The 12,320-nt window shown below is 41.5% G+C and overlaps 1 protein-coding gene across 1 annotated transcript in view; it reads right to left on the reverse strand.

The window, feature by feature from the left end:
- Window positions 1–968: 968 nt before the first annotated feature.
- The window catches only part of LOC134008503 (zinc finger protein 260-like), a 67,120-nt gene continuing 55,768 nt past the window's right edge, over window positions 969–12,320 (reverse strand). Inside the window, 2 exon segments of the mRNA XM_062447913.1 lie at window positions 969–1,146; window positions 1,149–2,413. Coding sequence (XP_062303897.1) covers window positions 1,111–1,146; window positions 1,149–2,413 — 1,301 coding nt within the window. The 3' untranslated portion in view covers window positions 969–1,110.

Below are 12,320 nucleotides of genomic sequence, written 5' to 3' on the forward strand. Positions count from 1 at the left end.
ATCCACCTATTTTTCCTTTCCTCATCAATAGGGAAACTAAATACATTTACATTTAGTCATTTAGCAGACGCTCTTATCCAGAGCGACTTACAGTAAGTACAGGGACATTCTCCCCCGAGGCAAGTAGGGTGAAGTGCCTTGCCCAAGGACACAACTTCATTTGGCACGGCCAGGAATCGAACTGGCAACCTAAATAGCGTTGCAGCGCAGCTGAAGTTCTTGCTTCCAGGGAAGATGCAATTGCGGGTGGAGGGAGACATCCTGAAGCTAGCTAGCTAGCTGATGTAGGCTACAATAACAGTACAGCAGGAGGAGACACTCAGTGATCTGACGTAGATGGGTCAAAATGTTGTAGATAGGTATTTTTTTGGCTCCGCCCATTAAAACCTGATCTGAAAACGGAAGAGAAACTGTTCTACGGTCTAACTCCACATTTCAGTGCGACAAAGTTTACGCGCTTTGCACATGCTTTCAGGAACTCATTTCACACGTATATAATGTACTGAGAAGCAAATCATGGAATTTGCTTTACAGGATCTTTAATACATACAACACACATGTCCCTCAAGAGCTCCTATAATAACATTACCAGCCAATTTTAACAAAACAAATCCATGTAGGTTAAAATGTGAAAGTGTCAGTCATAGATTTACCAACATTATACGCAGTATGAAACAGCTTCCCTCCATCACTACAAGGGTAAAGTATCTTTCCTGTGTCCTGTCATGTTGGACTGTAGATCTGGTGTTACTACATGTGGTGTCCCTATAGGTGTAGGCCAGTAGTTCTTCCAGCTGTGGGTCATACAGAAGTTCTCTCAAGTGGTGATTGCTGGGACAGCTTGGCCCCAGACATCACTGCTTTGAAGTTTCTCTATTGTGGATACACAGGTGAATGTTTAATTGGCTATTTGTTTCACATAAATAGTCACAGTGTGGGCAGCTATAGGGTTTCACTCCTGTGTGGGTCTTGCAGTGAGCTCTGAAATTGCCAGCCTGGCTAAAGGATCGATCACAGAGGTCACACCTATAGGGCTTCTCTCCAGTGTGAGTCCTCATGTGTTGTCTCAGAGAACCACTTTGAGAAAAGAGTTTGCTACATTCCTGACATTTATATGGTTTCTCTCCTGTATGTGTCCTCATGTGTCCAACCAAATGAGACTTCACGCTAAATCTTTTGCTACATTCCTGACATTGAAAAGGTTTCTCTCCTGTGTGTATCCTTATGTGTTTTTCCAGAGAACTACTATGAGCAAATCGTTTGCTACATTCCTGACATTGATATGGTTTCTCTCCAGTGTGTATCCTCATGTGTTGTCTCAGAGAACCACTTTGAGGAAAGAGTTTGCTACATTCCTGACATTTATATGGTTTCTCTCCTGTGTGTATCCTCATGTGTCCAACCAAATGAGACTTCATGCTAAATCTTTTGCTACATTCCTGACATTGAAAGGGTTTCTCTCCTGTGTGTATCCTCATGTGTTTTTCCAGAGAACCACTTTGAGAAAAGAGTTTGCTACATTCCTGACATTTATATGGTTTATCTCCTGTGTGTATCCTCATGTGTCCAACCAAATGAGACTTCATGCTAAATCTTTTGCTACATTCCTGACATTGAAAGGGTTTCTCTCCTATGTGTATCCTCATGTGTTTTTCCAAAGAACCACTTTTAGAAAAGAGTTTGCTACATTCCTGACATTTATATGGTTTATCTCCTGTGTGTATCCTCATGTGTTCAACCAGATTACCCTTCTGAGCAAACCGTTTGTTACATCTTTGACATTCATACGGTTTCTCTCCTGTGTGTGTCCTCATATGAATAACCAGATTACTCTTCTGAGAAAACCATTTGTTACATTCCTGACATTGATAAGATTTCTCTCCGGTGTGTGTCCTCATATGAGAAACCAAATTACTTTTCTGACTAAAAATTTTGTTACATTGTTGACACTGATGTATTGTTTTTCCTGTGTGACGTCTCTGTGGCATGTTTTCCCTTGGCAGAGCCTCATTGTTTCGTGTTGTGTTCCGAAAAAGCAGCTCTCCTCCATGTTCCTCCTCCTCCAAACTCTGAGCTGTAGGACAGTCTGGAGCTACAACAGAGAGGGGCTGAGAGTCACTGCCTGGTTCTGGTGCTGCATAGTCTTGTCCATCAGACTCTGCTTTGATATGTTCCTCAGTTGTGTTGCTAGGTAAAGAGTCTCCTTCTCTGTTCTCCACTTCAACAGTCTGGTCAAGATGTGAACATTCAGAAAAGCCTTCTTGATCAGAGTCCTGTTTCACGCTGGTAGAAGTGAACATGGAGTCTGTAGTTTCAGACTGCAGTCCTTGGAGCTGCTCTTCCTCCTGACTGGTCCACGGCTCCTGTTCCTCTTTAATCTGTGGGGTCTCCGGGAGAGAGAGCTGCTGCACATCTGGGGGGAAGAAGAGGCAAGACAACAGTTAGATGTGGCCTGCTTCATTATTCTGCAACCTAGATTGACAGCTAAAGAGACCAATTAAAACTAGAGAGGGTACAATTTCTGGGGAAATTGTGGGGTGTATTTTTTTGTACGCCCTTTGACTGGTTACCAGGGCTAGGTCTGAATCTAGGAGCAAAACGGAGCACAGTAGCCAGCTGTAGGTATATGCAGGTAGGAAAATGGTGTCACGTATGTACTGAACCAGACTATTTTACTTACTATAATATAATCCTAAACCGTGCAACGATACAGCGACGCATCACACAAGCTTGAATTCAAATACATTATTTAATGTGACATTACGTACTGTACATTCAAGTAGGGGTGGGCGGTATACCGGTATGAACGCAAATACCGATATTGCGTTGTGCCATGATATGGATTTTGCCATAGCATGGATATCACAATATATTAATAAATGTATTAAGTAAAGTGTTTCTATTTGGTATAAAATATAAGTGATGTGATAGTTCAAATTTGGTAACTTAAAAAAAAAACACATGCAGCATGGACACTGAACGCATTGTGCCAGACAATGAAAGTCAACAAACAAACTAGCGCAACTCCAGAGGAAGCAAACATTCATTGGAGTAAACTGCTTCTGTTGGCAAGTGTAAGCAAGCGTTAATGACGTCTGAAAATAACGCCAGTGGGGTTGATTTGCCGGACAAAGAATAATTGGTAAAAAAAGGGGGGGCCTTTTTCTGTCGTTTGGAAATGGTTTAGTTTCAACTTATCCGACATCGACCAACAAACAGTAGCCTACTCTAAGTTGTGTCGTCGAATTGTGCTAGCCAAAGGTGGAAACACTAGCAATCTTTTTCACCACCTGAAAGCCATGCATGTGCGCGAATATGAACAATCTACCAGAATGCGTTTGACAAATCCAATGCCAGGTTGGTTAGAATTGTGAAATGTTTATTGTAGGCCAACAGAATCGAGTATTCAGCCATGTAATAATTGTTTATAGCTCGAGCTAACTCGCTACAAATATTTAACAGTTTTCTTGCGATACTATAAACGTAGGCTACTGTTGAACGCGTAAACTACTGAGAAGTCGCTCTTCCGTGGCAATTAAAAATTGCAACATTTGGAAAATTCAACTCATGCGACACACCGGAGTTACCCGATCCAAATCTGTCCGAGTGCGGTAAATTAGCCGCTGCGGTGCGGATTGCGTTGTCATGACATTTTAAGAATAACTAATATACAGTGGCGGCTGGGAAACCCCGCAGCCCCCGCGAGGTGGGGGGGCCCCCACGCCCTAAGGGCCCCGCCCTGCATATCAAAAAACAGACTAGGCGTATATATATATATCAAAACATCCATTTTGACAGAAAACGATTTTCGATCTTTTGGCTTATAGCCAACAATGAGCGGCCGCGACATCCAACGGGTTTCCGCAGGATGCCACACAAATAGGCTGCTGTTGTGCTTTTGTTATTTTTAAACTTTTTTATTTCTCTCTCACATTGGTGAATATAATATAGATAGGATGAAGATACATTTTGAGTGGATTTAGGGGGGGGCCTCTGCAAAGTCCCGGGCGCTACTGCTAATATATCGTGATATATAGGTCTACCGTTACCGTCAGTGCTTACATTTACATTTATGCATTTAGCAGAGGCTTTTATCCAAAGCGACTTCCAAGAGAGAGCTTTACAAAAGTGCATAGGTCACTGATCATAACAACGATACAAGCAACGCAATCGGGACCAAGACGAACACCATTTTGACACCGACGTTGTCTATGTAGTCCAAATATTGAGGGATCCTTAGGGGTGGGATAATAATAAATAATAATAATAAATATATGTGAGAGAGAACAATGGTTGTGCTCGCCGAAGGCTTGAGCACACCCAACTAAAGTATGTAGATAGAGATCTCAGCATAGGGTCTATGGGATGGTTGTCCAAATAGGGAACACTTCACCCAACCCTGAACCAAAGATGGTAAGACTTCACAATCAATTTCACCACCACTATTGTTTACAGCACATTGTACAACTAGTAGTTCTGATCTCATGACTTGTTTAAGGTTAGGGTTAACACGTCTTAACATTTATCTGCCTTCTGAGAAGCTCATGAGTGACGTTTGTCATTATTCATAGATTCAACTAAGTTGGTTCATTCCATTTTTTATCAATTTCCCTAGCCAGGACTGATGCCAGATCTTCTATGGTTTCACTATTATATTAACAGTGAAACCACTGCTTTCAATTAGTGTCTGCAGGCCACAAGCATCATGTACACTCATCTGAACTGTGATTGGAACCTGTGTTTGCTGTGGAGAAGTCTCTTGTTTACCCTTTTGACTGAATATAGGGGTGTTACTAAGTACTGAACATGCAGGGTGCACAAACTTTAGCTTCATGACCTTTTCCCTTATTCTTTAAAAAAATGTTTACTGTAAAAGATAGGAAAAAAAAAAAGTTACATGGCTTAAAATATACCTTTTGGAAATCAGGTCATCTTTTACTCTCTTACCTATTCACAGTAACAGGCATTTTGATGAAGGGTTCCCAAACTTTTGAATGCCACTGTACTATTATTATTGAAATTAGCCTGGGTGCTAAGATGTGGATGTGACTAGTAAATACAGACAATTCCTTGACTCAGACAACTGAAATACTGTTTGTACACTTATGATCGCTACTTTCTGTATGCACACTTTACTTTGGATAAATGAATGTATTTTGGTTTATTAAACTTTTGGTTCATAGACAATTTACTGCAGCATATGCGAAGGAGGTCTACTAGTTAGAAGTTTAATTATAACCTTAAAGACTGATAGATTAACACTTTTTAATATGTCACTCATGTAATTATATCGTAACAAATTCACCATTAATTTCTTGCCTAAATTTGGGATTGAACATTGTAGATCTTTTCTTTTTAATTTTGCTTTTAGCTCTACTGTACTGGACGTTCGTTCGCTTACATTTACATTTAGTCATTTAGCAGACGCTCTTATCCAGAGCGACTTACAGTAAGTACAGGCAGTGTGCGAATTATACAATGACAATCGGGGGGGTCAACTCAGTGCCCCCCCCCCCGCCTCCGGAACGACGTTCACCCCTGCCGCCGCCCCAACCAAGTAAACGGCAATGGCACACACACACACTACTAAAACTACAAACACTATTGTAGCCATTTCTTTCTGAAATAAAAAAAGTTGATCTTTACAAAACTACCAGAGGAACATATCTGACTGTTCATCACAAAATACGGTAGTTGGAAATCTCTCCAGATTCTGACAACCAATGAGACAGATAAGTTAAGCTATCTTGCTTGATACAGAGCTAGCGATAGCTATCTTTTAAGTTGGTGGGTGGTTAACCATGTTTCTATCATTAACATTCTTGTGAATATTATACAGCTAATTGCCATTACAAATACATTTGTGACAGATTTTTGGGGGGTATTAGATAACTTGCCTTTCTTGAACTTTCTCACGACGCGGAACGTACCGCTACGTAGCTACACTGAGGTGATTGAACCAGCAGTGTACACTGCCTGGTCACTCGTGCTGTTTCTTGAGTTGTATTGGGCACTTGTCACTCGTGCTGTGTTTATTGAGTGAATTTTGACTAGATGGCAGTCAGTATAATACTGTGTGTGATATTCCCTGCCATAAAGTCAACATTTCTGTGTATCGCCAACCTGTTCCTGAATGAATATGGTAAATATATTGTAATATTTACGATTACAGGTAAGAACGAAATGTATCGACCCCCCCGACCTGTGATTTTTACCTCTTTTGGGGGGGTCCGAGCCTTAATCGGGGGGGTCCGAGCCTTAATCGGGGGGGTCAGACTCCCCCAAAATTCGCACACTGAGTACAGTGACATTCTCCCCGAGGCAAGTAGGGTGAAGTGCCTTGCCCAAGGACACAACGTCATTTTGCACAGCCGGGAATCGAACCAACAACCTTCTGATTAATAGCCCGACTCCCTAACCGCTCAGCCATCTGACCCCCCCGCTTGTCTCAACGGGTTATGCGGTCTGCTAATCTGGTGGATATCAGTCAGATAGCTAGCTAGGGACACAGCTAGTATCGTACTAGTATACTAACAGGGAGGACATAGCTAGCTAGGGACACAGCTAGCTACACACTGTCACTTTCAGCTATTGGTTGCACTATCAAGCAATATTGCACTATTGTACTTCACTTGTCTAAGGTTAGTATAGGTTTATAAGGTTAGTATAGGTTATTATGTTTATTAGAGGTTTAGTATACTGTATTGAATATTGTATATTATCTGTATATTTAGGAGCAGTGGCGGCTGGGAAGCCCCCGCAGCCCCCGCGAGGCGGGGGGGCCCCCACGCCCCAGGGGCCCCGCCCTGCATAGCAAAAAACAAACAAAGTAGGCCTGTATAAAAATATATATATTTATAAAAATTGAAAAAACTTTGAGGGCGATCATTGAGAGCCCCAAGTTTCAACTTCCAGGTAAAGGAATACGGTAATGTAGGCAACGTAACAGATTTTCATGGCAAAAACGGCTTTTGCGTATCTTACATGCACTACTACGCCATTACGCCTCTTGTCTTGAACGCGCGAATTTCAAAAATGCTTATTATTACATTTTGCTAGATATCGGTCGAGTCGAGATATCAAATAAGAAAAGAATGAGTAAAAGAAAACATGCAAGCGGTGCTCAAAAGCGCAGCAGTAAATTGTTGTCAGAAAAAGCTCGAGCTAAACACCCAAAAATCACACAATTATTTAGACCAGCCAAAGAGGAAGCTATTGGAATCTCCACAGACGAAACACTTCAGCAGCAGCAGGTAGCTAGCAGCAGCACCAGCACGTCTTCACCAGTAACCAGCCTTTCCAACGCAACGTCATCACTGGCACTGCCTGAGAACAGCAGTCATAGCCTTTCTTCTAATCTTTCTTCTCCCGAGTACAGAGACGTACATAGTTCAGTTAGCACCAGTTCTCTTCCACCCTGTCCAGCCCATACAGAAGATGACAACCAGAGCAGCCGAGATTACCCCTCTATTCCAAGTGATAGCTCCAGTGCAGAGTTCCCTACTGACAGGGCTCTTTTCCCTGTAGACATTGATGATGACAGCATCAAGAGATATGTAATAAATAAAGGGTCGTGTCAGCCAAAGGAACCATATCCTAGAGACAGTAAGGGCAGGTGCTTTGACTACGTCAAAAAAACTAAACATGGAAACAAGATTCCGCGTATATGGATATGTTATTCACCAAAGATAGACCGTGTTTACTGCGAGCCTTGTTGGCTTTTCGGCAACAGACAGTGCAGATAACACCAGGTGGCATGGGCTGTGGGAATTAATGACTGGCAGGGTCTCTCAAGGAAAATCAAAGACCACGAATACAGTCGTTCTCATTTGGCTGCATGTGTCGCTTATGATACATGGAAAACGGACCACACCATTGATAAAGAGTTAGACTCCAATCTAAAAAAACAAGAAAACTTTTGGTCAGAGGTACTGACGAGAATAACAGACGTAACATTGACTCTGGCATCTTGTAATTTGGCATTCAGGGGGCATCGGGAGAAAATAGGTGAAATAAATAATGGTAATTTCTTGTCTGTTATTGAGCTTCTTGCGCGATATGACCCTGTACTGAAAGATCTACTCGAGAGGAAAAGTACATTGAATTATCTGAGCCACACAATTCAAAATGAACTGATTGCACTACTGTCCCAAAAAGTAAAGGAAGAAATTGTCACTGAAATCAAGCATGCTGAATTCTATTCAGTTATCATGGACACGACTCAAGATATCACAAAGGTTGACCAACTAAGTCAAGTGTTTAGATATGTTATAGTGGAGACTGATGAAAAGGAACAACCGACTGAGGTTAAAATAAACGAGAGTTTTCTGGGATTTCAAAGCGTGAAAGATCAAAGTTGCCTCAGGTATTGAAAAACAAATAACTGGACTGATAGAAAGTCTTGGAATATCAGTGAACAAATGCCGTGGCCAGGGCTACGATGGCGCAAGTACAATGAGTGGCGCTTACTCCGGTGTCCAAAAGCGCATTTCAGACCGAGCGCCAAATGCCGTATATGTCCACTGCGCTGCTCATAACCTAAACTTGGTTTTAAACGATGCTTGTCAAAATATACCAGAGATAAGGGCCTATTATGACACTGTACAGAGGATCTATGTGTTTTTTAGTGAAAGCATCAACCGGTGGAAGCTATTGGAGAACCATCTTTCCAAACCTACTCTTAAAAGACTGTGCCCTACGCGTTGGGCATCCAGATACGATGCCATTAAATCATTATGCTTCCGATACAAAGAGGTAATGCAGGCGCTGAGTAAAATTATAATGCTGTCTAAGAAACCAGAAGAACGCACTGAGGCATCGGGCATACAAAAGGCAATGGAGACGTTTGAATTTGTGCTTATGACAGTAGTACAGTCGAAATTACTGGAGACAGTTAATGCTGCTTCGCAAGCTCTCCAGAAGCAAGACATGGACCTGCTTCATGCAGCAAGCCTGTTAAGAAACGCAATGGACACACTGACCAAGCTCAGGGGGGAGTATGAAGACATCAAGGCAACAGCGCAAACCCTAGCAGCATCATGGGGCACCAGCACTTCTTTTAATAAAAAGCGTGCACGGCGTACAAAAAGGCACTTTGATGAACTCAGTGAAGACCAACGGCTTCAGAATGCAGAGGAATACTTCAAGGTGTCTGTGTTCTACGCTACTGTTGACATTGCCACCACACAACTTGGACGCCGGTTTAGAGGAATGGAAGAAATTGCAAACCGCTTTCAATTTCTGAGCCCTAAAGAACTGTTGTTAGTGAAAGATGATGATCTATACTCATCGGCCAATTTATTGGCAGTGCAATATTCAGATGACCTGTCCTCAGACTTTCCTTTACAGTTACTCTCTTTCCGTAACGTGCTGAGGCCAGCAATTGAGGAGAGCAGCTCAATTAAAGATATCACTCAGTTGCTTTATGTGAAACTCTTCTCTCTAGTTTCCCCGAAGTTGCTACAGCACTAAAGATCTTTTTGACCGTACCTGTGACGGTGGCTTCTGCCGAGAGGTCATTTTCTAAGCTGAAAATAATAAAGAACTATCTAAGAAGCAATATGTCTCAAGAAAGACTGTCAGGGTTGGCAGTACTCAGCATCGAAAACAGACGGGCCCGCAACCTCGATCTAAAAGGTGTGGTTAAACAGTTTGCACAAGAAAATGCACGGCGATCGCTTAACATTTTAAAATAACACTCCCGGAATGATGCAGTAGTTTTAGTTTGTGTTAGCCTAATTTCAAATATGAACAAATCAAATGTAATTACTGGGGCTTTGTTAAGCAAGATGACCCAATTTTGTTATTTATTATTTATTTAATATCATTATTATAATTTGGCACGTTTCGCCCTTACTTTTAAGCAGACACGTTAAACCTTTACAACGTTCACTGAGTGAAGGACCAATAAGTTGCTAGCATTATTCTTTTTGTCTACAATAAATATACTTGCTTACTTATTGTCAAGAATACATGTTTTCCTTTCCCACCATTGATTGTGTGTTACTTCGCGGTGATAATATCCTTGGTGCTGAACTATCAGATGGCAAATATGCAGTTGTGCTGACGCAATTGTGCTTTTTTCATTTTTTTTTATTTCTCACATTGCTGAATATAGGCTATAGTTAAAGGTAGACAGCAATCAATATATTGCCAGTGGCAGTGGTATAAGATAATAGATGGAGATACATTTTGAGTGGATTTAGGGGAGGGGCCTCGAGCTCCGACTTTGCGGGGGGCCTCTGCAAAGTCCCAGCCGCCACTGTTTAGGAGGTTTACTATATTTTAGCTTATCATAGATGTAATCTATGTTCTGAGTACTTATATGTTATGTTATGCCAGGTTGCTTTGCGTTGTCTTGTCCTAAGAATTTCAGTGCCCAGTCTGACCTTGTGTTGTTCTGTGCATCTGACAATAAAAGACTTGAACTTGAAGCTAGTGTCGTATGGAGCTAAATCAGGGCCAAATGTTTTGTTAATTTGAGAGAAAAAAAAGATCTAGTTGAAAAACTAAAGATTGAAATTGAAAATGTGTTGCCTTGGCAGAGCGGACGCCATACTGACTGCCGAGTGAATACTGTGGTGCATACATTCAAAGTCGTACGTGGAAGTGGGGAGAAGTCATTGTTCCTGCTGAACTGCACAATCTGGCACAGTTTATTTCTCTTAAAGTGTAATTGGTACCACGTGTTGTCCAAAACTTTTTTAAAGGGAACTTTGTCATTGGCATCAGTTTAGTCAAAATCACATGTATATGGTGGATAGAAAGCATTCATTCATAGTTCTCTCAGTAACACCATTTCCTGAAGGCAACATGACTGAGGAGAGTCTTCTGCCTTCTTTGTTAGGCTGTCATTCATAATTCCACACCCCTCTGAGTTGAAGCCACACCCCCTTACGCCCCCTACACCAAAAGTCTGAAACTGAAAAAAATGTATCTGAAACAGAATTGTTTTTATCTGAAACTGAAAAACTGATCTGAAACTGAAAAAAAAAGATTTGAAGCCGTAAAAAAAAATTAGTTTTGAATCTGAAAACAAGAAATGTGGAACTGAAAACAAAAAATGATAACATGAGAAAAGTGGATTTTGAGGGGTATAGCTCCATAGACCTCCATTCATTCTGCACTTACCGGTGAGCGCCCTCATATGGAACCAGAGTGAAACTGCAACCAGTTCAGAAGTCAGAAGTTTCCCCAGAGTGGACGTTCTCACCTTATTAGACATTCTCTGTTTATACTGACAGGGAAGACAGATAGCTAACTAGGGACATAGCTAGTGCAGGGCGGAGCCAACGGAGGGGCACAGAATGGCACGTGCCCCTCCTGGAATCTGATTTGTTCCCCAGGTGCCCCCCCTATTTTGGCTCTGAATTATGTCAATCTCAATAAGAAATAATTTAAGATCCTTTATAGCGATCTGCCTGGACAGAACATGACAGAAGCCATTCACGCTTTTCCTAAAGGTTTACACTCTGTGCAAAGCGTAAACTGAGGTAGGTTTTGATGGTGTGTGTGTATAGGATACATGAATTGTAATTGGTGGCCAAGCAGCGTAGCCACTTAAGTGTTTCTACCTTATCTTATTAGGGGCGAAGCAGCGAAGCTGCTGTGGCACCTATTGTTTTTGTTAGTTTTATTATTATTGGGTGTGCTTTGCCTTCGGCAAGGGCACAACCTTTGTTCTCTCACATATATTATTATTATTCTTTTTATTCTTTTTGCCCCCCTAAAACTCAGTCAATATTTGGCCTACATAGACAACCTATGTGTCAAAAGTTTCGTCTTGGTAGCGATTGAGTTGCTTGTATTGGGATTTACGTTCCGTTGTATGGTTTAAGTGGAAATTATGTTTTTGTGGCGAAAAGTGAAGCTAACGGTGGCTAACTTGCTAGCCACAGTCAATGACGCTACTTACGTCACTAACGTCACGAAAACTCGCGTGACTACCTCTAGCAGAAAATTAGTTTAGCAGCTCGTTAACTTCTGGGAGATAGCTAAGCTAACTGCTTTACTGCAAGGCAGCTGCAGAAACGCCACAAGCAAAGAGGCCAGGGTGATAACTATTTACTCATTTTACTTTGTGATATGACACACAATTGTGACGTGTAATGTACAATATAAGCTGATTTTATTAAGGAAGTACCTCTACTTTCGGAAGTATTAGCATCATGACATTAGCCTCTGTTGCCCGGGCAACACATACTACAGTGGTCTATGATGCATCTGTTTTCAATCGTTAAAATAAACATTCCTCACAATTACATTTTCGTTGTAGGATTTATTATGACATTACATTACAAGTAAACGATTTGTGGGTGAAA

This window comes from Osmerus eperlanus, chromosome 22, assembly GCF_963692335.1.
Source record: "Osmerus eperlanus chromosome 22, fOsmEpe2.1, whole genome shotgun sequence".
NCBI classification, from domain to species: Eukaryota; Metazoa; Chordata; class Actinopteri; order Osmeriformes; family Osmeridae; genus Osmerus; species Osmerus eperlanus.